General features: G+C 34.4%; 5 protein-coding genes across 8 annotated transcripts; 3 read left to right on the top strand and 2 right to left on the bottom strand.

Moving 5' to 3' along the window:
• Positions 1 to 707: 707 nt before the first annotated feature.
• LOC110790939 (peroxidase 5-like) lies at positions 708 to 1,778 on the bottom strand. The gene is made up of 2 exons (XM_056843473.1): positions 1,587 to 1,778; positions 708 to 1,481 (listed from the first exon to the last, which is right to left on the bottom strand). The coding sequence occupies exons 1-2, from the start codon at positions 1,767 to 1,769 to the stop codon at positions 708 to 710; spliced, it is 957 nt and encodes a 318-aa protein (XP_056699451.1). The 5' UTR covers positions 1,770 to 1,778.
• Positions 1,779 to 5,203: 3,425 nt separating this feature from the next.
• LOC130472449 (peroxidase 5-like) lies at positions 5,204 to 8,167 on the top strand. Its single transcript, XM_056843471.1, has 2 exons — positions 5,204 to 5,499; positions 7,182 to 8,167. The coding sequence occupies exons 1-2, from the start codon at positions 5,293 to 5,295 to the stop codon at positions 7,944 to 7,946; spliced, it is 972 nt and encodes a 323-aa protein (XP_056699449.1). The 5' UTR covers positions 5,204 to 5,292; the 3' UTR covers positions 7,947 to 8,167.
• A 1,542-nt stretch (positions 8,168 to 9,709) lies between these two features.
• Positions 9,710 to 14,686, top strand: LOC110775803 (F-box/LRR-repeat protein At4g14103-like). Its single transcript, XM_056843470.1, has 3 exons — positions 9,710 to 9,918; positions 10,005 to 10,162; positions 13,002 to 14,686. The coding sequence occupies exons 2-3, from the start codon at positions 10,152 to 10,154 to the stop codon at positions 14,524 to 14,526; spliced, it is 1,536 nt and encodes a 511-aa protein (XP_056699448.1). The 5' UTR covers positions 9,710 to 9,918; positions 10,005 to 10,151; the 3' UTR covers positions 14,527 to 14,686.
• Positions 14,687 to 17,268: 2,582 nt separating this feature from the next.
• LOC110775792 (putative pentatricopeptide repeat-containing protein At1g12700, mitochondrial) lies at positions 17,269 to 20,981 on the top strand. 4 transcript variants are annotated; one of them, XR_002529883.2, is made up of 4 exons: positions 18,747 to 19,029; positions 19,972 to 20,085; positions 20,456 to 20,547; positions 20,638 to 20,981. XR_002529883.2 is itself a non-coding variant. In XM_021980388.2 (3 exons), exons 1-2 carry the CDS (start codon positions 18,468 to 18,470, stop codon positions 19,983 to 19,985), a joined length of 576 nt encoding a protein of 191 aa, XP_021836080.1. In that variant the 5' UTR covers positions 17,269 to 18,467; the 3' UTR covers positions 19,986 to 20,085; positions 20,638 to 20,981. The 4 variants fall into 4 exon arrangements, 2 of the variants coding, with proteins under 2 accessions (XP_021836080.1, XP_056699450.1); XR_008932730.1 differs by having other exon boundaries at positions 20,234 to 20,547; XM_021980388.2 differs by lacking the exon at positions 20,456 to 20,547 and having other exon boundaries at positions 17,269 to 19,029.
• Positions 20,306 to 25,360, bottom strand: LOC110775791 (polygalacturonase At1g48100-like). The gene is made up of 6 exons (XM_021980385.2): positions 24,066 to 25,360; positions 23,110 to 23,277; positions 22,948 to 22,992; positions 22,029 to 22,236; positions 21,847 to 21,928; positions 20,306 to 20,840 (listed from the first exon to the last, which is right to left on the bottom strand). The coding sequence occupies exons 1-6, from the start codon at positions 24,633 to 24,635 to the stop codon at positions 20,306 to 20,308; spliced, it is 1,608 nt and encodes a 535-aa protein (XP_021836077.1). The 5' UTR covers positions 24,636 to 25,360.
• Positions 25,361 to 26,113: the final 753 nt, after the last annotated feature.

Genomic DNA, 26,113 nt, shown 5'->3' with positions numbered 1-26,113 from the left:
TCTCTTAAACTTTGTGCCTCAAGTATTCCGGGACAGAGGGAGTAACAAGTTTCCGGTCACAAGATCCACAAGAAACCAATAAAGATATTTCATGCTCATTTATTATAATGTTATGTTCTTTTATGTATGCACTTATACGCCGAAAACAATTTTCTCCATAATTTCATATGCGCAATAAAGAATCATGTTCTTCATCTGATACTAAATTAATTGATCAAAACAAATGAAAACGGAGACTAGGATTGTATTTTAACTATAGGGTTGTATACTTGTGTTTTAACTTAGGGCAGAAAGAATATTTTGACTTGGGTCAGACTGATTGGTGGCAAAAAAGTGACTAGCCCACGGATCCACGAAGCAACCAAGACGGGCCATTTAGAATAAATTGGCTAGTCGGATTGGTTCGAATTGTATCTGTAAACGGGCCTTCTTATTTGTTTCCATTCCACTTCCTTTCCAACATTCATACCAAACACCCCCTTAGCTTTATTAAAAAAAAATATTCATAATCATATAAGTAGTACGTTGTTAAAAAAAAAATCCCAAGTCTATTCATTTATATGTATTTTACTTAACAAATGAATCAATTAAACAAAACATAAATACACTTGATTTGTAAATCAAAAGAATCAAAGAATTATCTCTCCACACTCGCACTCTAATCCTAAGGGAGAAAAAGAAAATCAAGGCAACTACTAAACTAACAATTAATGATTAATAACCCTACAACTCTTTCTAATCTCACCTTGAGCACCAGTGAGAACCTCAATGGAACCCATATGAACCATAGCTTTACCAAACTTATTAGCCCAAACACCGCCTTGTCTATTGAAGTTCTTCACCATACTCATGGTGCTAGGGCTAGCCATAAGACTCTGATCCGAGGTTAACAAATCCCGTCTGTTCACCACATTTTGGTAGTACTTGTTGTCCAACCTATTAGGTGTGATGAAATCTTGAACAACAGTACGATCAACGTTGCTAGGCGCGTTACTTGGACACTTGGATTTCAACATAGTAGCGAACCGGGGGTCCAATGAAGGGTCTTGTGGGTGAGTGGCATTGAAGGTGTAAAGTCTTTTCGTGAAGGAAGAACAATGTGAGACTCCAATGGAATGCGCCCCGGAAAGGACGACCATTTCCTCTACGGAAAGGCCTTTTCGTTTAAAGCTTCGTTCGATTTGTGATAGGTTGAAAAAGGGTGCGGGTAGGTTTTGGTCCGGGTCATCCTTAAGCGAGACTCTTCCGTCACGTCGACCTGATTGTACTGCGTAGTTGATCCCTCCTAGCTTCGAGGCACTGTCTCGTGCTGCAAAGGCTATGATGTCTGCACAAGAGACGGTTTGTGGGCATCGAGCTTCGAGTTGTTTCTTTGCCTCGTCGATCACTTCGTAGCCTCGCATACTTGGGTTGTTTGCTACGTTGTCTTTCTCTGACGGTCTCCCCGGGGTTGAATCAAGTAGGATTGAAGCATCACATCCCTGAAAAATTAAAATGAAGAAAATTTAGAATGTGTACATAATGGACCATATCATAAAATTAAGTAGGATATTGTTGAAAAAAACATATAGTACATTGTTACATACCCTGACAAAACAATCATGGAAATGCATCCTGATAAGGCCAGCTCCTAATCCGGGATTCCTTGAAACCGCGTTATTGACTACATTCCTTACAATTGCCTCCGCCGAGGGGCAATTTCTTTGATAGAACCCGACCTTTAGTGCAGTAGAAGAAGACATATATGCCATGGCAAGGAAGAAAAGCATACAAAACACCGAATTCGACATCTTCACTAGGATTATTACAAATATGTTGTTTGTTTTAATGTGTTGAATGGTTATACTTTCTCTGTTTCTTAATAGATGTACGTGTTTGATAAAAAATGTGAGAGATAAGGATGAATAGAAATATAGGGATGGTGATGGAGTTTATATAGTAGTTGAAAGTTGATCAAATTCAAGAAATAAAAAACGTGTAGGCAGCTTCGAAGCATGCAAGTTTTGAATAGTTCCATGTAATTTTTGGTATTACCAAAATTGGCAACTCGCAAGTGGTAAACTGTAGTAGTCATAGCCACCAGCCAGCAGCAGCTTCTTGGCCTTTTCCTGTCATTTTCACCTAAACAAAATAATCAATTAGTCAAATAATACTATATTTAGAAGTAAGATAATTATTCATTTGTTTCAGACGCCTATATTAACATGAAAATATACGAAATACGAGCATATGATCAGTTTTGAATGCTTTGGAGGGATTGCGTAGAAAGGCTTGATTTGGGTTTTGGAGGACTTGAATGAAAAGTGATATCCTTATTATTATATAGGATTGGTAAAGAAAATTATCATACTGATCACATTTTCACATGTTAGCTAGTCGGCCAGCATAGATACACAAGTCAACGCTTAAAAGCATAGAAAAAGGTAAAGAAATCCCCATTTCTGAAAAATTCTAACCTCAAACAGATGGTAAGGTTCGAACTAAAGTGACTTCCCCACCACATCCACCAACCTTGTCTGATTTACTAGGTAAGGATTACTATTTACTACTGCGTATTATCTATATAGAGGCTCCCAAATTGCATGAATTTCTTAATGTCAACTTTGGTTAAAGGGTTAAGCTTACTTATTTAAATGTTTTGAAAGAAACAAATCATTTATTCTTTTCGCATGAAAACTCTTTTTTTAACTTATTGGTCCTTATATATATAAACGTATTTTTCCTTGTCTTACTTTTAAATATTTGTGAAAATTGAGTTTTTTTTTTTTTTTTTTACTATTTTACCAAATTAAAATTGATGATAAGGTTTTTGGCGACGTTTGTTTTATCTTCTATTATATTGAAATACAAATCATAAATTTCTTCGTTCCTTGTAGATGTTGAGTTTTTTATTACTTCCTCTGTTTTTTTCAGTTACAACGTGTTTATTGGGATATTTCTTTTAAGTTGTAATCTTTTTATTTTTAACAATTTTACACAATTGACTTTACGAAAGTACCTCATCCATATTTAATAAGCCATATTTTCTCCTTATGATATCTGAAAATGGGGACATGATTATAATTTACTACATATCCACTTACATCTCAAATTTATACGGAGTGTAAATTGGATTGAACAGTAAACAGATTGCAATTAAAACCAAACGGATGAAGTAATTATTTTTAAATCATACGGAGTACTCCGTACAAATTGGTATGCTCAAATCAAAGCACACGATCCGTATTGTGAGCTTAACGGGATAGTTGAAATAAGTGAGTCAAAGTTTCGAGAAAAAAGGTCAACTAGCCAGCCTCTAGTACAACCTGATTAAGTACTTACATTTTTATTTGATGGAAGTTAAGTACGTGCATTGAACTGTTCAATAATTAATTAATACGGAGTATGAAGTATTAAGTTCTTCAAAGTTCAAACGTAGTAGTTGAAGAGAAATATTACTAGTATTATTTTAATGCATTTAATTGCATATCGAATTTCCATAGTTTTTAAAGTTTTGCATTGTAATTGGTTTGTACTTAATCATCTTGGAGTAGCTTCGATGTGTACTTATTCATTTAGTAAGAGCTAGTTGAACTTATCTAATCATCTTAGTAGTTTCGAATGTGTAAGGGTTTTAAGCAATGTTTAGCGGCCTCGGAAGCTAGGTAAGTAGGTATTGTGTTAGGTCTTGTTGTCTTCATCTGATCTGGTATGACTTATCTAATTTCTGGTCTGCAGGCTGGTCTGATCGATCGAATGTTTTATGTGAGAGTTCTTTGCTTTGTTTGATCTGGTGTAGTCTAATCTGGTTTGATTTTTATTGTATGATCTAATAAATAATAAGAATAAGGTGAAGAGAACAAAACCTTTTTGTCCTTTCGTTTAATGCATGTTTAACCGATGTCCAAAAAAAGTAGCAAATCCAATAGAAGTAGTGTTGAATAATTCAAAGAAATTGAAGACAAAAACAAAGCCCATTTTTACACATTCCTGTCCTAGTATCCTAGTAATCCTACATGTGCAACTTGCAAATCATCAGTAATCGACTAATCGTTTCTATTATTGAACAACTTCAAACTTTGTATATGTATGAATTAACCATAAATCTTATCCTTCCATTTCTCTTGTAAATTAAAATTAAAAATTAAAAAATAGTTATTACAATCTAATAATATACTTTTACGTAATATGTAATTAAAAAAAAAAAAAAATACGATACAATAATTTGTCGCAAGTAGCGATTTTTATGACTTTGTCATTTTTGTTATCTCAATTATTCATTTTTGTTTAATTTTGTTTGCAGCAAGTGAAGCCCATTGAAGGACAAAAGTCTGTATAAACAATTAACCTATAACTAACACGCATCGCCCTTGAACATCCATTAGCTAACAAAAGCCCTATTAAAGAAGAAAGTCAAAGGAATTGATTTGTTTAATGTTAAATACGGGTTTGTACCCGTTATTAAGAAAGAGTGTCCATTTTACAAGTCCAAAAAATCTATCTATACTATATATTAAAAGGCGTCTAAAATTAAGTATGTGCCACGTGACGCTATGCTTATGGGTCGTTCGTTCCATGTACATTAAAAAAATGACAAACATAGTTTACATAAGGTTTAATTGAACCCCTGATCTTCAATTTAAACAATAAATATTTTACCACTAAGCTATTGCATGTGTCATGTTATTATTACAAAAACAAATAATATAAGTAAATGTGAATGTTATTAACGTAGTAACCCGGAGCATTGTCCGGGCCTAAAAACTAGTTCCACATTAAAACCGTATGGTAATAAGAGGAGTAACTCCTTAATAATGTGAGACATTACACGTATCGATTCAACATTTTATATGCTTAATTATTCATTGATTACAAGAAATAAGTAAAATATAGACAATATAGAGAGAGATTTGAATATGTAACCTCTTACACATGTCAGTAGGCAATAGGTAAAGATCGGCCTCGTTGGTAAGTAACACGTAGTACTGTAGTAGTATAGACGTATAGCTGATGAAAAGCACATGACTAGTAAAAATAAGTATACATTAGTTAATTGCAAATTTTATGAAATAGTTGATAATTCAAAAGAATACATTAGGCCCCAAAAAATAATTAAAAAATTAAAAATTCAAAGGAAGACAAGGTTAATATAATTAAGGTCCATTTTTGTATATTTAATACATTATTACATTGCTAGTATATATACTATGTACATCATAAATCTTAACCTCATTTCACACCTCTATCAACATAATTACAAGTATTTAACAAGCTCTAATTTTATTTTGGAAGGTGATTAAGGAAATAATAAACATGCAAAATTCCATAAGTTTTTGCTTCCTTTTATTCCTTACTATATCCACGGTCTCCATGGCATCCAATCTTCAGGTTGGTTTCTATGGACAAAGTTGTCCGTCTGTAGAACAAGTAGTAAGGAAGGTTGTATACAAGGCCATTTCTCAAAATCCGGGATTGGGAGCTGGCCTTATTCGGATGCATTTTCATGACTGCTTTGTTAGGGTATGTATATACACACTTGTACATTACGTACAATGTTTACAAAGTTGATATAATACGTTGACTTATGTTTTTTTGTACTCCCTCCGCTCTCTTAAGTTTCACTCATTTTTTGTTTTGAGGTGTTTTTCTAAGTTCTACTCACTTCTACTTTATTTGTTATGTCACCCTTATTTTGTAGGACCAATTAATATTTAGTGTAGTAATTTGTTATTCTCTACATATCTCCACCTTAAAGCAAAAGTTACCACTTCTGATCTCTTTTTCCTAGGTTTCTGTTACTACAGTAACTGAGTAGAAGTCGGTATGATAGTTCAGTAGGAACACTTGACAAGAGGGGGGTGAATTGTTTCTTGGGAACTTGAGTAAGTTTCTTGCGGAATTTAAACAATAAAGAGACTGAGAACAATGAGCGAAGAAAGATATAAAACGGAGGAACCTTCTTGACCCTAATCAAGAAGAACCTCACTACTCTTTTGTATTAATGCAATAACTCTATTACAAATACACTCTTTAACTCGAGTTCCTCTCGAACACGAGTTCCCCACAGCAATCCCCTTCGATTACCGTGCTACTCTTTCTCTCTCTGACTTAACTCTAAGTCGCTCCCTTTTCTCTTTGACTTAACTCTAAGTCACTGTTTCTCTCTTTGACTAAACTCTTAGTCGCTCTTTCTCTCTTTGACTTAACTCTAAGTCACTCAAGGATCACTCAATCCTTAAACCCAAAATACAATATGATAGATAGATTCTAGTACGTAATAAAGCTTATAATAATAAGGAACTCAAGGAACACTCTATTTTGCCAACTGATTCTTTTAAAACGTTTAAGCTCTTTAAGATAGATTTTGTAGAAATCAGTTGTGTTTTGAAAAGCTAAAACTCTTCTCCTTTTATAGGAGAGTTTTACTTAGGGTTGGGTACCCATGTTCTCCTCAACTACCCACTAACAGTTACTGCTCAGTAACATGGGCATAGTTGGAGAGAAACAAGGGAGACCAAATCAAAACACTAAATGTACGTTAAACAGAAATACGTGGGGAGAGTTTCAAGGAACATGGAAAATCTTTTACTTGAGAAACAAGGATAATAAATCAGAATCCTATGTTTCATTTATTAATTAAATTCATTTTATTTATTAAAAAGATTTTCCAAGTTAAAACTCTTTTATAATTACAGTTAACATATTTCATTTAAAACTTACCAAAATACTTAGGTTCCTTTCGTTCCAAATTACGTATAAACAATATTAAATACTTACATAAATCCTAAACATAAACTCATATGTTGTAGTCTTCATGTTGCACCTTTAGAAGCTTCACTCGAAGACTTCCCAATTTGTTCCTTCTCTGGAACATCGAGGATCCACATAATATATGAGGATCTCGCCTTAGGAACTCGCCTAAGGATCTCGCCTTGCTTAATGATTATTTCTTCAATGTAGTGTCTGACATGGATCAATTACTTGCTTATATTCCACGTTGCTTAGTTTATCCAACTCAGGATCTCCTTAACTTAGCATTATCCCTCTAAGGATCTCGGAACCTATTATGCAACACAACTTAACCAATTGTCAGGAGTTTGCTTTGTCATCATCAAAACTTTAGGGTCAACACGGTAAAACAGAGAGAGTGTTTTTTTTTTGGTTTGGAGTATAATTGCTCATGTAGTTATTTTGATTTGCAGGGATGTGATGCATCAGTCCTACTAGACTCAACACCGGGCAATCCAGCAGAGAAAGAACACCCAGCAAACTTCCCAAGTCTAAGAGGGTATGAAGTCATCGACGAGGCTAAGACAAAGCTTGAATCCCAATGCCCAAACACAATCTCTTGTGCAGATATCATAGCCTTTGCAGCTCGAGACAGTTCCTTAAGACTAGGAGGGATCTACTACGCAGTACAATCAGGACGAAGAGACGGAACAATCTCAAACATTTCTGAACCAACTACAAATGTCCCTCCACCTTTCTTCAACTTACAACAACTCGAAGAAAGTTTTAAGAGGAAAGGCCTTTCATTAGAAGAAATGGTCGTCCTTTCGGGAGCTCATTCAATCGGAGTCACACATTGTTCCGCCTTCAACGAAACTCACCCATATTACCCTTCTTTAGATCCTAGCTTAGCCAAAGTATTAAGGGAAAAATGCCCTAATTATCCTTCTACTAATGCTAATAATGATCCAACGGTTCCCCTTGATTTTGTTACGCCAAATAAGTTGGATAATTTGTACTACAAAGACTTGCAAAATAATAGGGCGTTGTTAAACTCGGATCAAGCTCTTATGACTACGCCACCAACGGTAGAGATGGTGAGGAAATTCGGGTCGCAAGGTGGAGTTTGGGCTAACAAGTTTGCTAATGCCATGGTTCATATGGGTTCTATTGAGGTGCTTACTGGCACTGAGGGAGAGATTAGGAGGAATTGTAGGGTTGTTAATTACTATAATTAATTAGTACTACGTACAATGTATTTGTTTAATTTTCTTGTACATTATAAGTATTGTTTGCTATAGTATAAACCATTCTTCAATCATATTTAGAGAAAATAATGTGAAAATTCAAAGAATCAAAGGATGAATTGAGTGAATAATAAGTTTTGACGTGTTTGATACATTGTACAAGGAGATTATAATTATAACTCATGCTATATTAGTCGTTGTATTTTCGTGCATCTAAGAATCTAATCTATATAATCAAAGCGGGTATTTTTGTTGAGATATTAGAGCGCCACGTATCTAATCATTACAATTCGGCCAATGAGAAAATAGATTTTCAATTTATTTTAGAATTAAAAAAAATTGAAGGCCACATAATTAAGTACTAACAAATAAAAAACATCTTTTGTGTATGAGTATATAAATCCATGAGATGAATTGTTAAAGTTACTCCAACCGAACCAAATAGACGTTGTATTTTCGTGCATCTAATAATTTAATCTATATAATTAAAGCGAGCATATTTACTAAGCTATTACATCGCCACGTAGATAATCATTACAATTCAACTAATGAGAAAATAGATTTACAATTTATTTTAGAATTAAAAAAATTGAATGCCTCATAAGTAAATACTAACAAATTAGATAGAAGATTTTGAACAAATTTAAAAAATGTAAAAAATATCTTTTCAGATAAGAGATGAACTTTAGTTAAATGTAAGCTTGGAATAAGACAATACACCTCTTTTGTGTATGAATATGTAAATCCATGAGATGAATTGTTAAAGTTACTCAACCAAACCAAACAGTATGTTTACTTAAGATTTTATTTATTTATTTTTAAGTTTCTTTTTCCTATTTGGTTTAGTTTGTTCTTATGATATTTGTTTTGTAGGGTGAGTTTTTTTAGTTTATAGTAGTAAGTTGTACTCTGTATTAATATTTTATTTATTTTTTCATGCTTAACATATTCAATGTATTGTGTATTTTTTGAGATATTAGACTGCAACCTAAACTATCATTAGAATCCGACAAATGAAAATAAGATTTGCGATTTTTTAGAATTAAATAAACACAAGTGCCACATAAGTAAACCAACGTATGAGATTGGAGATTTTAATTACGGAGTAGTAATTTGTATTTAAAACTATTTAAGCGGAGATAAAAATAAATAAATATTTTTTAAAAGGTAAAATAAAAGATAAATGGGTACATGAACAAAAAAAAAAAAAAGGGAAAAAAGAAGATAATAAATTCGGTAATAAATTCGCCCTGTCCAATTGATATCCCTAGATAGAACCAATTGATATTAGTCTCCATTCTAAAAAGGACTAAACAATAAAATGAATAGAACGCACTCTAAGGCCCTGTTCAGCAAAATTAGCGGTAGCGGGTAGCGGTTAAAGTAGCGGGTAACGGTTAGCTGTCAAAGTAGCGGTAACTAATATGAGTGTTCGGTAAAAGTAGCGGTTGATATTATAAAAATAAAAATAAAAGCAAGAATATTATTTAAAACTTTATTATAAATTTGTCAAACGCTACCCGCTACTCATTTTAACGTTTGACAAAAGCTACCCAACCGCTACCTCAACCGCTAACCGCTACCTAAATCGCTACTTTACCAAACACTTACAAATTTTACAAGTAGCGTCTTGACTAGGTCAAAACGCTATCCGCTACCTCAAACGCTACCGCCGAACACGCCCTAACTCCATTCCATTCTAAAATGGCAAAGCAAAAGACCCCTAACATAACAATTGACATCATTTACTAATATTATAGGTACGGGTAGTAATTGACAACTCTTACGCCCGGATACAAGTATTCCGTATTCTTTAATGAAACATTTAGGCCAACAAAGGGAGAAAACAAAGAAACGATGCCATCATACTGTGTGACCGGAGCAACCGGGTTTATAGCCGCTTATTTGGTAAAAGCTCTCCTTCATCAAGGCGACATTGTTCGTGCCACCGTCAGAGATCCTGGTATCTCTCTCTTTTTTGTTTCAGATAGTAATGATTTAACTTGACTGATTAATAATGGAGCTGATTTAATGAATGTTGTGACCCAGATAATGAGGAAAAGGTGTGGGAATTACAAGGAGCCAAAGAAAGGCTAACACTATTTTAAAGCTGATTTATTGATTGATGGTAGCTTTGATTGATGCTATTAATGGAGTTGATGGGTTTCCACACTGTTTTTCTGCCTCCTGATACCGATGATTTTCAGGTATAATTTCACATATTAACTCGATCTGATTAATTGGTTTGATTATGTGTTTTTGTTTAAGTTGAGTAATGACTGTGATTAAGTTGATTTATCAATCATTCAAAAAAAACTGTATTCAAAATTGTTAATTTAAGTTGAGTAATTAGTTTTAGTTTGGAGTCGTAATTGAAAATCTAATTGAACTAGGGGACTGCAAAGGGCAATTTGGTTTGGTTGGTGAGTTGGTTGTGAGAATTTGCGGTAATAGGAGTACCCGAAAACGATTAGCAGCAACATGAACATTGCAAATTTGTCATACTTCTTATCAAGGCCGTCTCCGTCAATTTGGAGGCCATGTGCTGAATTCAAATATTATGCCTTGTGCTAAATATATGGGCATGAATCAAACTCGGGTGTCATTGCATTTTATACCTGATCAAAAGTTGGGCCGGGCCGGGTTCGGGAGAATAAAAACTGCCCATTGTGTCGGGCCGGGCCAAGATTCGGGCCAATTTTGTGTGCCCAAAACCCAGGGCCAAAATTAACGGGCTTATCGGGCCGGGTCAAATTTATAACTAACAATGTTGTTTTGCGTTGCCCAAAGCCCGCAATTTTTTAAAAAGTTCGGGCCGGGCCGAACTAGGCTGCTCAAAACCCGTTAATTTTCAGGCCGGGCCCATGATGATCAGCTCTATTGCATTTATAGTTTTAACTAAGCAACTAAAAATATATGACATATAAAATTCTTGAGGTTCAACTAGCAAAATTTCTTTTGGGCCCCATAATTTTGTGGCCCTATGATATAGGTCCGGTTGGACCGCCCAAAACCGGGACTGCTTCGTATATGTTGTTGAGATTATAACAGAGATAAGAGAAGGGAAAGAATATGATATTACAATAACACAAACATAAGCTTTATATAGGCATAAGAACAACTATAGCTAAGGAAGCATAATCCCATAACTACAGAATTAGGGGGGCCTAAATGCACAAAACGATTAACCCACTAACACATTAACATAATTACATAAACTATTGGCATGAACCCCAAAACCAGTCGTTGCAGGAGTAGGGTGGGCAACATGGAGTCCATATGAAGGTTCCAGATCCGCAATAATGCCCAGATTCTAAGCATTCTTTACCTGGTGCACCAATGGCCACCATCACAACGATGGCAAAGATAAACATGAGAAATACAACATATTTGCTTGTGTTCATCATTCTTATCATGAGTTTGTAATACTTTTCTTTTGGTGTTCGATCACTTTTTATAACCTTCAAAGTCAATGTCATCCATATGTAACCATCGTGGGCATGACCTGGCAAAGAATTAAATTATTACTTTCGATTAAGTCAATATAGTTTTGATTATGATATATAATTATATATACTAACTTGTTTGAATGTACAAAGTACATAATTATTACTCCGTAGTATTAAGTCAGTACTATTTACTACATACTCCCTCCGTCCCGGAATACTCGACCCGGTTTGACCGGCACAGAGTTTAAGGGACTTGAATTGACTTATTTAATTTAATAGGTAGTACTCCCTCCGTCCCAAAATTATCTTCCTGCTTTCCTAAATGAGTGTCCCAAAATTATCTTTTTGTTTCTAATTTTGGCTACTAAGGTCCCCACTTTCTCATGTATTATATTAATTAAAATTGAATTGAAAACCCCTACTATATTCCACTTTTCCCATGTATTATATTATCTTTCACATGTACTTTATTCCACTTTTCCATACAACTCAATCATCATTTGTACTTTATGCCACTTTTTCATGTACTATAATCCACTTTTCTTAAAATCCGTGTTTTTGGTCAAACAGGAAGATAATTATGGGACGGATGGAGTAGTTGATAGTGGGGTATTATTTTAATGTAGTTAGTGGGAAATGTGGGGTGGGGTTGGGGAGAGTAGGGGTTGAATTTTTAATTATTTTTTGTATGGAGTAGGGGGTAGGTGGGTTAATAGGGGTGGAGTGAGAAATAATATAATATTGTTAGAATATTTTTATTTTTAGAAACAGGTCAAGTATTAAGGGACGGCCCGATAAGGAAAACAGGTCAAGTATTCCGGGACGGAGGGAGTAATTGTTTGCTACAGAATAGGATTTCTTTAATTAAAGTTTTTATGGTAGAAAACAACCATTACTAATTATGAGCAGACTTGATGTATTTTTGATTTTTCTATCAACGGCAACTTTTGTGTAGGATCGTCTTATCGGAAAGATCACTTTAGTTGCTTAACTAATTTGTTCCATTTCTTAACTAATTGGTTACATTGCTTAATTAATTGATTCAATTGCTTAACTAATTAATTCCATTGCTTAACTAATTAGTTCAAGTGCTTAACTAATTAATTTCATTGCTTAACTTACATGACACCAAAGTGATCTTTTGTATAAGACCGCCTTATAGAAAAGTTTGTTACTCTATCAAATAAGTTATTTGTTTCTTATCTTAATTTTTTTTTATCATACAATTTCCTTATTGATAAAATATTATTGATGGAAAATATAAACTAGATATCCTACGTAGGTTTCCTAAATCATATAGACTCCTGTCTTATATCATATGGCTAAGATATAACATAATTCTACCGCATACAATCTTCTATCCTCGATACTTATCTTATCAAAGTGCTCTAGTATTATACTCCCTGTTTAATGAAGTATTGGAGAATTATGTATTTAGGGAAACTAAATACTTCGTATCATTCTAGTTTCCTATTAGATTTTCCTAGTAGCCTTCGGCACCACTCCCATATTCTATATATTGTCCATAGACGAAAGTTGATTCATCTTTGCCAATTCTGAAATTCTTGTATCTTGGACGGACCTTGTTGTCGATAAGGATGAAGATGAACAACAATGTTACAAAGCCAGAACGAGGGCTAAGAAAAGAAGAAGACATGCTGAGTTCACTTCCAGACGATATCCTAACCAAAATACTCAATTGCCTCCCTATCAACTCCGCTGCTGCCACCTCCGTCCTATCCACCGGATGGCGTCACCTCTGGACCGGAGTCACCAACTTTGTCGTGTTGTCCCAAACCGGCAAAAACAACGACGACGACGACATCCTTTTTTTACAAAAGCTTATAAAGCTGTCCTCTTTGAAACTGCACAACTTTCATATTGAATTGAAATCTCTATCTACCTTTTCACAAATATCTAACTTTTTGATATCTAATCCTTTAACAAATACACTAGGAGATCAAGAATCATGCTTCCGTGAAGTTTGCCGTCGAGATGTGGAGAATATCAATATCTTCTGCCCCGATAAGGAAAATAGATACTTTCTTTTGGTGCCAGACTTTGTGTTTAAAACCAAATCTCTGGTAAGTTTAACTTTGGGTTGCATGCATATTATGTTTGATATGCCTGAAAACGTAGCTATTCAACTTCCTAATTTGAAGAAGCTTTATTTGCGCCATCTTACGGAAATCCCTCCTTGGTTAGAAACCCTATGTAAGTGTAGCCCTTTGTTGGAAGTTTTAGATTTAGAGTTTAAATTACTAGACATTGAGCCTCGTATTGTGAATATATTTGCTGCCAATTTGAAGTCATTGAGGATAAAGAGTTGTTACTCCATGGTAAGTCAGACACATCGCAACAAAATCTTGATTGATGCACCCAAATTGGAACACCTGACTATAATTGATGGCTCTTCATGTTATTACTTGACCCAAATTCCAACTACATTACTGGAAGCATCACTTGATTTGACCATAACTAGAACGATGACTGAAACTGTAATGGTAGGAGATGATGATTATCGTCGAGACATGGCCAAGTTTGTTAGAAGAATGTGTAATGTTAGTAAGAATCTTCACTTAAGACTTGAGAGAAACTCGAATATAATCGGTTACCTTTCTAATGGTGAAGTAAATCATGGAGTTATGTTTGGTAATTTAGCCACTCTTACATTGAATTTGGAAAGGTTTGGTCTGATTGGGTGGGAGAATTTGCTACTTTGTTTGCAATGTTTTCCCAACTTAAAGAATCTTGTGGTGCTATATTATTGGCCTACGTTTTGGGATCCACATAGTAATGAACCACCAGATTGTTTGGTGAATAAACTCAAGAAAATAACAATATTTGGATTGTTTAGGAAAACTCGTGAGCTTGAATTGATAGCTTACATTCTGAGTAATGCAACTGTTTTAGAAGAGCTTCATATAAGAGCTCCTTACCGCTTCTTTAAATCTAAAGAAGATCTACTAAGTTCGGGAAATGATGTTTGTAAGTCGTTGTTTGAACTTCCAAGGGCCTCTTCAACTTGTGTGATTTGGTTTACAATTGATGATATGGTAGCATCAAGTAATGACTACAAAGATGGAATTTTTCGGAAACAACGTATGGCTTTAGAGTTATGAACATTTTGAGTTTTAAGACATGTAAACTTTGTAATTCTTTTTTTTTTACTGCATTTAAAAGCTAGAGCTAGCTTTCTGCATTACGGAATACCAATTACCAATTAAGTTTATTAATGTGAAAATATTTTCTATTTTAATTTGTTACATGTTGAATTTGTGAGTGAAGGAGGAAAGAAGAAGAAAGAAGGAAGGAAAACTAAGGAAGCCATTGATGAGCTTGAGGAGCTCGTGGCTGAGAGTAAAGAACAAGAGACTACATTTTTATTAATTGTGTAACTAATTGAGATAGTACAAATTTAGAGTATTTATACTAAGTAACAAACTAATTACAAGCTAATGTTCTATACTATATTATATACTCCAATATTACATCCGCAGTGTAAATATGGAAATACACATTATGTCATTAATTACTTGTAGTTTTGTAACAGATCAGTAAAACAAAAAAAACCCGCTTTGGAATTGAAGAAGAAAGTAAAAACAGAAGTTGCAAATATTTCGTGGCAACTTCCATAAGAACTAAAAGACACATAAATTACCTTCATTAATTTGTCTTCAATTTGCTCATGACAGTGAACTAAAATCCACTCAGAATAATATATAGGGTGTTGGATGTTTATGACATGGGATTCCTATCATTCCCTTTCATCATACCAAACATAGGAAAGTATATTTATTTCCTTTTCTTTCTCTTCCCTTCCTCTCCTTTACGAATATTGAACCAAATGAAGCCGAACAAGGTCACACGGAAGAAATGCTACGTATCTTGAGGAGTGATCCAGAACTCATCTTCACAGCAAATGTAGACGGGGACACGGCTTTGCACCTTGCCATTAAGCACAAGCATGAAGAGGTAGCTTACAGGTTGGTGGGTGGATGGCAATTTGCCAAGGATGAATTGAACAAGGATGAATATCACCTTTGGACCTCGCGAAAGAGGTTGGTTGGAGACTAATACGTACTACCTCCGTTTCAAAAAGATTTTATACTTATTATTTGCACGGACTCCGGTGCAATATTTGACCGTTAATATATCCAATTCTCTATGGCAAAAAATTACAAAAAGTTGATATTTATAAAATACATTTTGAGAAGAATCTAACAAGATATCTCATGATAATTTTTGATAGATATAATAGTGAGAATTTATGGTTAAAGTTTTGATTTTTGGACACATTTTTCAAAGCGTAAAGAACTTTATAAAACGGAGGTAGTAGGAGTTCAAAGCCAGCCTAAGTTCTAGGATTAACATACCAGTATTAGAATTGTAGTCCAATCCTAATTATTAACTTAACTATTACCCGTACACCATCCCTCTAGTTGGAGCATGGTGTGGATCAAGAATGCCCAACTTGGACAACGTACAAGAAGTCAAATTAATATCCGTTATTTTAGACGTTGTATCAACATATGATGGCGCAATAATCCCTTCTGCCACTTCATCTCGAACGAAGTGGCAGTCAATTTCGATATGTTTGGTGCGTTCATGAAACACTGGATTCTTTGCAATATATAAGGCAGACTGGGTGTCACAAAAGAGCGAAATGGCCTTAGGATGATGAACGTCGAGGCTTAATAGTAACCCCTTCAACTATTTAAGTTCGCAGGTGATAGTTGCCATAGAACAATATTCAGCCTCTGCTGATGAGCGCGACTCCGTGTGCTGCTTCTTAGTCTTCCATGAAATAGGGGATTTACCTAGAAAAACTAGCCAGTCGGATAGAAAATGACGAGTAATCGGGCAAGCTGCCCAATCTGAATCGCACCAACCTTGCAGGGTTATCATTATCGACGCGTAGGAGAATACCTTGACTTGGAGTACCTTTGAGATAATGAACGACACGTAGGGCAGCATCCCAGTGAGATTAATTATTATCCGTAACACGAATTATGTAAGAATAAAGCCCTAAAAGTTGTAAAGCTAGCTATGGTTTAAGCCCTGTTCTTTAGAGATGAACTGAACTGAACTGAATTGAATTGAACTGGACTGAATTGGACTTAACTGAACTGAACTGAACTGAATTGAATTGAACTTAACTGAACATAACTTAATTTAACTTAACTTAACTTAATATTACTGAATTGAAATAAATAATACTCCGTAAATAATAAGTAATAAGTAATAACTAATAAATAATAAATTGAACTACCACTATCAACTACCATGAGTAAGATTATAGCTGAAAAATTAAATTGAAGATAAAATTTTAATCAAATATATTGAATCTTTTCCATAAAAAATATGGAAATAAGTAAATGAATAAAAAGGGAAAAAGTAAACAAAAGGTCTTGCGCGCACAAGGTGCACAATAACTTTATTGTACACCAATATAACTTTTACTCATTTTCTTGTAACTTTAACCTAGTTTTAATTAACTTTTATATTAGTAAAAAAAAGTTGATAACATTTTAAAGGGTTATATGATTAATTTTATACATTATTTGTGACTTTGAAGAAATAAGTTTTATTAAAATGAAAAAAAAATTCACTAAAAAATAGATAACTTTTACATATATAAGCTTGACTTTTAAGCATTTTGAGTTAACTTTTACTCTAGTGTACAATATTTATTGTACAACCATTGTAAATAAGAATTTGTGAAAAGTAAAATACAATAAATTTAGTATAAAATAAAGTACTCCCTCCGTTTCTTTTTGTTCTTTACGTTTTCCCTTTTGCACGTTTATTACAACTAATTATTGTGCATTGAGATTCCTCTATTTTTTATTTAAACAACGAAAATTACGTTTATTTATAATGTTTTCACTCTTATAGAAATTCTGATATTGGGAAATGAGAAAAATTTAATGTACGTAAAGGACAAAAATAAATGGAGGGAGTAATAGGTAATTATTAAATACAATAAAAAGCAAAAAAGAAAATCAGTAAATAGCCACAGTAAATAACGTCATAAGGGGAAAAAGTCAGAAATAAATAAGAAAAACTACAAAAAAAAATAAGTTAATCACAATGAAAATTACGTAGGTCTAACCACAAATGACACTACTAATGAAACAACAAGTAATAACTGGCAAAATAAAAATTACATTTTGTTGACCCAAAAATAGTTATCTTTTGTTGACCCACTCCGGACCCGTCTCTGTCCATGATGGACCGTGAATAACTTGCCCACTAAAAGTCCGCCTATGTCCAGTTCGGGTCGATTCGATCCGGCCCATTTCTGATTTGGACCGATAAACACCCCTGATATTTAACAGTAACTAACTAACTATAGCAGTATAGCCTACCGAAAATGCTCGAACTGCTCCACTAATCCCGGAGAAGAAAACCCAGAAAACGCTAGGATGAAGATGAAGATTCATCCTCAAGGTCCTGCTTCCTTCTTTCATGGTGGTATTCCTCTTTTCCCTTCTTCTTTGTCCTTTTTCACTTCCCCTAATTTCCCCTTGTTTTCCCCTTATCGATTTATATTCCGTCATTTCTGTGTTAGTAATCAATTCGATTTTACTCATGATCGTCACCTAGTTCTCAATTCCGTTAGAGAACATTGTAAATTAGGGTTTTCCAATTTGAAACTCCCACTTTCTCTCTTCCATCAATCGATCTCTTTGCGCCCTCTTCCTTCTGTTATCATTTTCAGTCAGGTCTTCACTGCCATTCTCAAATTGAAACACCTTAAACCTTATTCCACCATTATTACTCTGTCCAGGCAGCTTGAATTATTGGGTATTCGACCCGATATGTATTCTATGGGTATTCTCACCAATTGTTACTGTCATCTCGGCCGCGTCGATTTCGGCTTCTCTTGCCTCGGTAAAGGCCTGGAACTTGGTTATCCCCCGATTCTGTTTTCTTAACCACCTTATCCACTGGATTGGTTCACAAAAGGATAACACCTGATGCTTTTACATATAACACTCTAATTGATGGCTTGTGTAAAGCCAGTAGACTATCACTTGCACATAAGCTGTTCCAGGAAATGCAAGCTCATGGTATTCCTCCTGACGTTATAACATATAGTTCATTGGTTGATGTCCTGTGCAAAAGTGCACGGCTTGATGCGGCAGTTGCAATACTCAAAGATATGGAGGATAAAGGAATTAAACCTACTATTGTCATCTATAGTATCCTAATGAATAGCTTGTGTGAGTCTGGGCAGCTTGAAGATGCAGCAAACTTGTTCTATGATCTTGTACTCAAGGGTCTGCAGCCTAATGTTAAAACATACAATGGACTAATGAATGAAGTTGATAAAGTATTAAGGAACATGGAGGAAGATGGTTGTTCTCCTGATGATATCACCTATAATACAATCATCAGAAGATACATTCTCAATAATGACTTATCAAAAGCATTATGGTATTGTGATCTTATGGTCAACAAGGGGTTTGAAGCTGATGCAAACACTTTTCATTTGTTGACCTCTTGTCATCTGATAGCCTATGTGATTCATCTAAAGACCTATTTCGGAAGTTCCTTGAGTAACTTGAAAATAATGTGGCAATCATTGGGATGCGGAGAATTCAAGAGTTGTGCTTCAGGTATCCTAAACATCTTCTTAGTCTAAGTTGTTTTTCAATTATGTGCTTTGATTCTCGAAATGATGTGAAAAGTTAGGCCTTAGTTTGCTGGCACTCTGGCTTCCCAGTTGATGTTTTTCTTCTTATCTTATCCCTTTTAAGCCGGTGTAATACAATTGGACTAATGTTTTGTGTGCCTGCATATTTTGACAAAGAACTAAATTTTCTGGGCATTGAGTGGCAGATGATATCTTTTGTTGTTGATCCATCATCACTCTATCAGATAAGGACATACAGTAGACTGATTGTTATGTACTCCGTATATGTTTCTTTGAAAATTGTATTTCAGAAGTCAAAAACTCTTAAGCATTTTGCCTGCATTTTATCTGAAGTTTGAACTTGAAAGTGGTTAAGCCTTTAGCTCCAACCTGAAATTCTGAAAAGAATGCTTTGTGCTCTGCATTGCTGCTCATGTTGTGATTTTGTTTTCCGGAAAACATTACATTGTAGATAGTAGGAAGATAGTAAGAACCACCATTCCTTTTTCTGATAAATGTGAGCCAGATCAGGTTTAAAGCGCATGAAACTCTGGTCAATATCTTACCTCTTAGCTTCCTAGGATAAGAGTAAACATGGCACTAGATCATCGCTTTCCTGGGTCGATTATGGACTATGTAGGGTGATGCTCTAATTTGGTCCTTCGTTGTTGTTTATAGCATAGCTTGGGGCACCCTAATTTAGCTGCCCCCATCTTTTTAGTGTATGGCAGAAGGATAAACTGGTACTCCGTAATCCACTTTTGGGTCCGTATTTCCTATCCCACTTTATTTTTTCCTAAAATGTTTCTAAGTGGTCCAAAAGTGGAAATAACTTTCAGAAACGAAGGGTTTAATATTAATTTGATTGATAATGTTTTCTTATGAGTTTTCTGTAAGGTTACGACTTGACATATTGTTTGTTTAGAATGTTTGATTTAACAGGTACTCGAAGTACGTAAAGTTGTACGCGACACCATTCGATCGAAAGTGAGAATCAACTAGTTGCAGATTCAAGAGCGAAACACACAAAGGGTTAAGTGTAAGAAATATGATGACTTTTAGAACTTGCATTATGTATAGTCATATACCATTGTATTGAAATATTCTTAGTTTATCACCCAATTACAAACTTCTTTGTTTGTTAATTGAGTACATAGCCATGACTAGAGATCCTATTGATATTACAGCAATACATAGTTGCACGAGTTGCACGCACCCTAGATTTCCTGTACAAATACGGCACTAATTAACCCGTGATCCTAACACTGTTCAACATCACTGCTTGTATATGGCATGCCATCCAACAAGCAATAAACAGGGGGATTAGTCACTTCTCCAATGTTATTCCCATAAGCATTATAGCAGAAAGGCTCCATGGATACCAACTGATGTTTATGATCCGTTACCAGATCCATGCCTGTCACGGGCGCGGGTAAGAGCTCCAGACCCGAGATAGTGATGTTGGTGCAGGGAGCCGGGTCGCTGCATGCTAAGTGGACCGGTGGGGACCGTGTGTCGTACGTTCCCTTGATATTGGAATAGGTAATGTCATTGATGGAAACAGCTGAAGTTTGGTTTGAACATTTTGCAGAGTCGCAATAGTATTGGTCTATGATAATCGGGTTTCGGACCGTGTCCATATGGATCCCCTCGAAGTTTATTCCGGATACTGATCCGGACCCGCCTTGCCATGTCTTGATCCGGATCCCATTGTCAGAATGCTTGATGATGCAGTTGCTTACTGTGATGTTGGATACACAAGCCTTGGTTTGGTGGATTCCTAGGCTCCCAATGCTGCACGACAAATCAAATTTTGAAGTTCAATAATAAAGTTACACACTTGTTCATTTGTATATTTGTTGTGAAACTAATTATAAATATACATTATCCCGTCATAAATAATATTATAATTCATGTAGTTTGTTTTTCTTTTCAGGTAGTCTCATATTAGACCATTTTAACATTTAACTGTGAAATCATACTCAATAGCATGTCACGTAAAGATAATATTTTCCAAAAACTTTTATTTAATGTGGCAATATGATGTAATGATGAGAGGCAGATGTACTTAGTCTAGTTGGGGCTTGTGGGGGCTCTCTCAACCCTTCCTAGAGGGAGGAGGGGGGGGGGGGGAGAGGATTTTTACCACCTTTAGAAATAATACTTTCTCCGTCCTGAAATATTCAAAACGGTTTGACCGACACAGAGTTTTAATACATTGTAATTGACTTATTATTTAATTTGATGGTAATTGGCAATAGGATATTTTTTAATATAGATAGTGGGATGTGTGTCAAACTTTTAAAGGGGAAGGGAAGTAAGTGGGTCCTTTGGTAAGTGAAATTTGATAAAAGTTTCCATTTTTATTAACGTTGTAAGTAATTTGGGACGGCTTATAGGGAAAACGTTTCGAGTATTCCGAGACGGGGAAGTACAAATTTTATTTGACCAAAAAAAAATTATTTTTTTATACTCAAAATCAAGTAGTTGTATATTTGTATGGTGATTGTTGGATGGGTATGAAGGTTCCTTCAGTATACTAAAAACTCAGTTTTTTTTGGCACACCAAAAAGTGAATTGGGCATAACTATTATGCTCTACTCCTATAAAGATATGTCAAAATCAAACGAGTGCCACTAAAATCAGTTTTTTAAAAGCTAATGGTTATATCACAACATATTTTAGTCTAGAAATCAAGTTTAACACACTTTTTATAAACTTTTAACATAGAAAAGACTAGACTTTCTCTACTAATTACTCAAATAGAATAAACAGAAAGGGAAATTGTAAAATATGTTACCTTATTCCATGACCAGGACCACAAGTAACATTCCTTATGTCTAAATTATGACTACCAGCTCCAATAGATATACAGTCATCACCTGGATTAGCCAAAAACCAAACAATCATCATAAGTCAACATTAAAAATTAAACTATATTAACATAATCTTAATTAGGCACCAACATATATAAATAATTACCATTGGCAATGATAGAGTTGTAAATGGTGACATCATTTGTGTTCTCAACATGAATTCCATCAGTGTTAGGACTATTAGCAGGTGACTTAATGATAAGAGAATCCACATTCACATCTTGACATCCATCAATTCGAATGTTGAATTGTGGACTATTGATCAGTCTCAGCCCTCTCACTGTTAAGTTTGTGTTCCCGGAAAATTTCATGGCCTGCAAAACAGTTCTTTCGCATTATATAGTGTACTCCTTTTGTCCGTAATTAATAATCAGACCATACTTAAATGTTGTTGTTTTTAGGATTATGTTCGAAATTAGAGTGTGTTCTATTCACCTGATTTTCACTTTTTTTTATTAACTTATTTTATCTGAATTTAACTGAGCTTATTTGAATTTATTAGAACTTATCAAAACTTATACCCCCTCCGTCCCTTAATACTCGCACCGGTTTGACCGCTGCGGAGTTTAAGACATTCGAATTGACTTATTAATTTAATGGTGTTAGTTGATAGTGGGGTATTTTTTTTTAATATTGTTAGTGGGAAATGTGTAAGAGATGGTGGAGTGGTGAGTGGAGGATGTGAATTTTTAAATTAATTTTTGTAAAAAATAGGGTGTAGGTGGGGTAGTAGGTAAGTATGAGAAATAATATAATATTGATAAAAAAATTCATTTATAGAAGCGGTGCAAGTATTAAGGGACGGTCCGAAAAGAAAAACGGTTCGAGTATTAAGGGACGGAAGGAGTATTAGTTATAAATTATAATTGATAAATCCATATTTTTTTTGAATTTATCTTATCTAAACTTAACTGAACTCATTTTTCCTGAAATAAGTCAAAATAAGGTGAACAGAACAGAGCATTAGCTAGGTGTGAACTTTTCTAAAATAGTTTTGAGAATGAGGAGTTTAGATTATCACTTACCACTGGACTGTCACAAGGGCCATGTGTCGAAGTCCCATTGATTCCCTGTAAAAACACATTGTTATTAGTTTAATCAGGATTGTTGCATTTGTACAAGTATTTAACTAACTGATTAATGGAAATGAAAAAGAAATAGATTCTTAATTAAAGTAGATTAATTACCTTATGAGGTTTACAAGGAAGATTCCACCATTTATCTCCTCTGCCATCAATAAGGCCACCACCTTGGAGTGTCAAACTATGAATTCTATAAAAGACTAGCCATTGTCTTTTGCTGCTATCTTTAGGCCATGCATCTGGTCCATCTGGTGCCACAATAGTTCCTTCAAGCTTCACAAGAAGAAGAAAATAAATTTATTAACTAATCATAAGTATAGTTTTAATCATTATTATCCCCTCAAAAATATTACTATTAATATTATATTATTATTACTCAAAAGATAATAAAAAGTATGTCATGCATTATTTTATTTACAAAGTTTGGACTTTTAACTAGAAGTTTGTCTTTTAGCCTTCTTCTTCCCTTTCTAGCTTTTTAGGAAGGTTTAAATATAGAAACATTCTTTTGGTCTTCTTGTTGGCTTTGCCGTTTTTAATGAATGAAAATATACTCTATATTTCATTAAAGAAGCAATTTATTTTAAATAGGGGCATGAAAGTATTTCATTAGTTCGTGATTGGGCTACCTCAAACAACCTATCAAGGAAAGTACGTCTGACCACATATAAGTGTGGCAGAATCCTACAGTAAAATCAATTGGTAATAGGCGGTTAGAATAGGCTGTTAGTCTTGCATGTTGGTCATTCTCCCTCTTTTAATTTCTTTTCTTTTTTATTTTTTTTATAATTCAATGTGGGACAATCGGTCTCAACTAATTCGATGGATATTTTGACTTTTAAAATCTCTAATTATATATAAGTAAAAGTATTAAATCTTGATATTTAAAAAATATATAACGATACCAATTAAGATACGACGGGATTATAATTTTTCTTAGTTATAAGTCATAAAAAATGACTAACTGCGTAATATAAATAGTGTAAAAAACATGATGGTGCAGTATTTATGGAATAGAGGAAGTAAAACATAATAATTCAGATGAAAGTAGTAATATATACCTGAAACACAACACCACTTTTGCAAGGGCCATTGAAAATCAAAGGTTGAACCAAGAAGGAAAACCCTTTAGGTGCAACAACCTTTGCATTATCACCTCCACAAGCTGCATCCCAAGCTGATTTGAATGCTAATGTATCATCAACCAACCCATCCCCAACCGCCCCGAACGACCGAACATCAAACACGCCGGTCGGCCCGGCGGGTTGACGATGACTGGCCGCCGGTGCGGCCGCTTGATGACGATGACCGGCCGCTTTATGACCGGACGGTTTATGATGAGTCTGACGACGACGACGATGAGCATCAGTAGAACCACTTACACCATGATCATCATCATCACTAGGTGGAGGAGCAGGACTATTATAACCAACACTATGATCATCATCACTAGGGCTATCAAAAATATTTGGAGAATAAGAAGGCGGTATCGAGATTTGGGAGTATTGATCATTAGGTTGTACATGCAAAGGCATTGATGGTATTAACCTTCTTCCTTGGATTAAGGTAATGAAGTAACATAATGAGAACATGGTTAAAAACATGGAGGTTTGATGATTATTATTAGCCATATTATTTAGAAGATGTTTTGTTTTAGTTTAAGGAAATTATTATCCTAGGTTGTTTTTTTTGGGTTTATGATGAGATATGGTAAAAAAAAGATGCAAAATTGACCTATTTATAGACAAGTAAAAGTTAAAAAGGTAAAGGTAGCTAGTATGAACCCTAGAGGAGTAGGGTAACCCTTAGACTATAGGGCAATGGGGAACAAGTTATAGTAGACTAACCCCCCCACAATTTGGGAAGTAGAAAGAAAGGTGAGTTTTTTGGGAGGAATTTTGGTGTGAGATTTGAGCAAGTTGGAGCACGAGAAATATGCAAGTTGGAAGAAAACACTAAAAAGGAGGATATTTATATATAGATTGTGAAAAAGTTTTAAGGGAATTATTTGAGTTAAAGAATTGTATCCATGGATGGAGATAGTGGAACACCTATATGTGTTAGTGTTAGTGTTTGTGTGAGTTAATATTATGGAGATAGGGCGGTTTTAACTTGTATTTTGTGACCACAAAACTTTTTATTAAAATTGGTTGAGAATTGAGAATGATTCATGAACCGACCATGACAACTAAACTTTGCAGGGTTAGGTTTTGTTCTCTTTACCTTATTTTTATTGTTTATTAGATTATACCAGAAAAATTAGATTAGAAAAGAACTCATAAAATTTTCAGACCAAATCAGAAACTAGAAAAATCAGACCAAACACGTGAAACAAACAATTAGAAAAACACACGGCGTATAGGAAGAAATTTAGATTGCTCCTCTCAAAAAATAGAGTATTATTAAGTTCCAACCTAACCCCTCTTATAGGCTAAATTAAAAACTCTTATCTACTAGAATTATGATTACTTCCTAATTAAGCCTATATAATCTAGAGATTGATACATACCAAAATATTTCTAATTTCGCTAACTACAATTCTAGTTAAACTAGGAAAATAAGCAAGCAAGATAATTATTTCCATAATCGAAGACGGAAGTAAACCAATGCTGCTTTCCTACATGAATTGATAAGTGTTTCACTAGGAAACAACTACTAAAAGCATCCAATCTCACTAGCATTACATCACCGCAAATTCCGTTTTCGATCAATGTTAATTATCTTGTTAAACTTGGCTATTAAATCAGATGTAACTTTGACCCTCTCTCGTTGATTTAATTACTTGTGTTTCATTCCTAACACAAACTCAATTTATTCTTAAAGTAATTGTCGCTTTAACTAATTTTATTTTATGTGTTTAGGTTAATTTGGTTGAAACTACTTTTCTGAACTTGTCTAAACTGATTTGTGTGGGAAAAAAAAATATTTTTATTGAACTGGACTTATTTGAACTTTATATAAATTTATCTGGACTTATATTTTTTGTTGATATAAGTTTATTGAGGATAACGTAGTTATCCTAGATGATAGTATATCGTATGGAGTAGAGTTATGTTATAACTGAGATGTATGATACTTCCTCCGTTTTTTTTAATTGCACAATCTTAGA

This window comes from Spinacia oleracea, chromosome 4, assembly GCF_020520425.1.
Source record: "Spinacia oleracea cultivar Varoflay chromosome 4, BTI_SOV_V1, whole genome shotgun sequence".
Classification (NCBI taxonomy): domain Eukaryota; kingdom Viridiplantae; phylum Streptophyta; class Magnoliopsida; order Caryophyllales; family Amaranthaceae; genus Spinacia; species Spinacia oleracea.
Note: the sequence above shows the minus strand (reverse complement) of the source record. Positions and strands in the feature narration are given on the sequence as shown.

What these genes read in the sequence shown, in the direction of transcription:
- LOC110790939 (XM_056843473.1), bottom strand. Translation starts at nt 1,769, where the DNA reads ATGCTTTTCTTCCTTGCCATGGCATATATGTCTTCTTCTACTGCACTA. An exon ending in TCCATGATTGTTTTGTCAGG is followed by an intron (nt 1,482 to 1,586) that starts GTATGTAACAAT and finishes TTAATTTTTCAG; the next exon opens with GGATGTGATGCTTCAATCCT.
- LOC130472449 (XM_056843471.1), top strand. Translation starts at nt 5,293, where the DNA reads ATGCAAAATTCCATAAGTTTTTGCTTCCTTTTATTCCTTACTATATCC. An exon ending in TTCATGACTGCTTTGTTAGG is followed by an intron (nt 5,500 to 7,181) that starts GTATGTATATAC and finishes TTTGATTTGCAG; the next exon opens with GGATGTGATGCATCAGTCCT.
- LOC110775792 (XM_021980388.2), top strand. Translation starts at nt 18,468, where the DNA reads ATGCAAGCTCATGGTATTCCTCCTGACGTTATAACATATAGTTCATTG.
- LOC110775791 (XM_021980385.2), bottom strand. Translation starts at nt 24,635, where the DNA reads ATGGCTAATAATAATCATCAAACCTCCATGTTTTTAACCATGTTCTCA. An exon ending in AAAGTGGTGTTGTGTTTCAG is followed by an intron (nt 23,278 to 24,065) that starts GTATATATTACT and finishes CTTCTTGTGAAG; the next exon opens with CTTGAAGGAACTATTGTGGC. An exon ending in TTCCTTGTAAACCTCATAAG is followed by an intron (nt 22,993 to 23,109) that starts GTAATTAATCTA and finishes GTGTTTTTACAG; the next exon opens with GGAATCAATGGGACTTCGAC.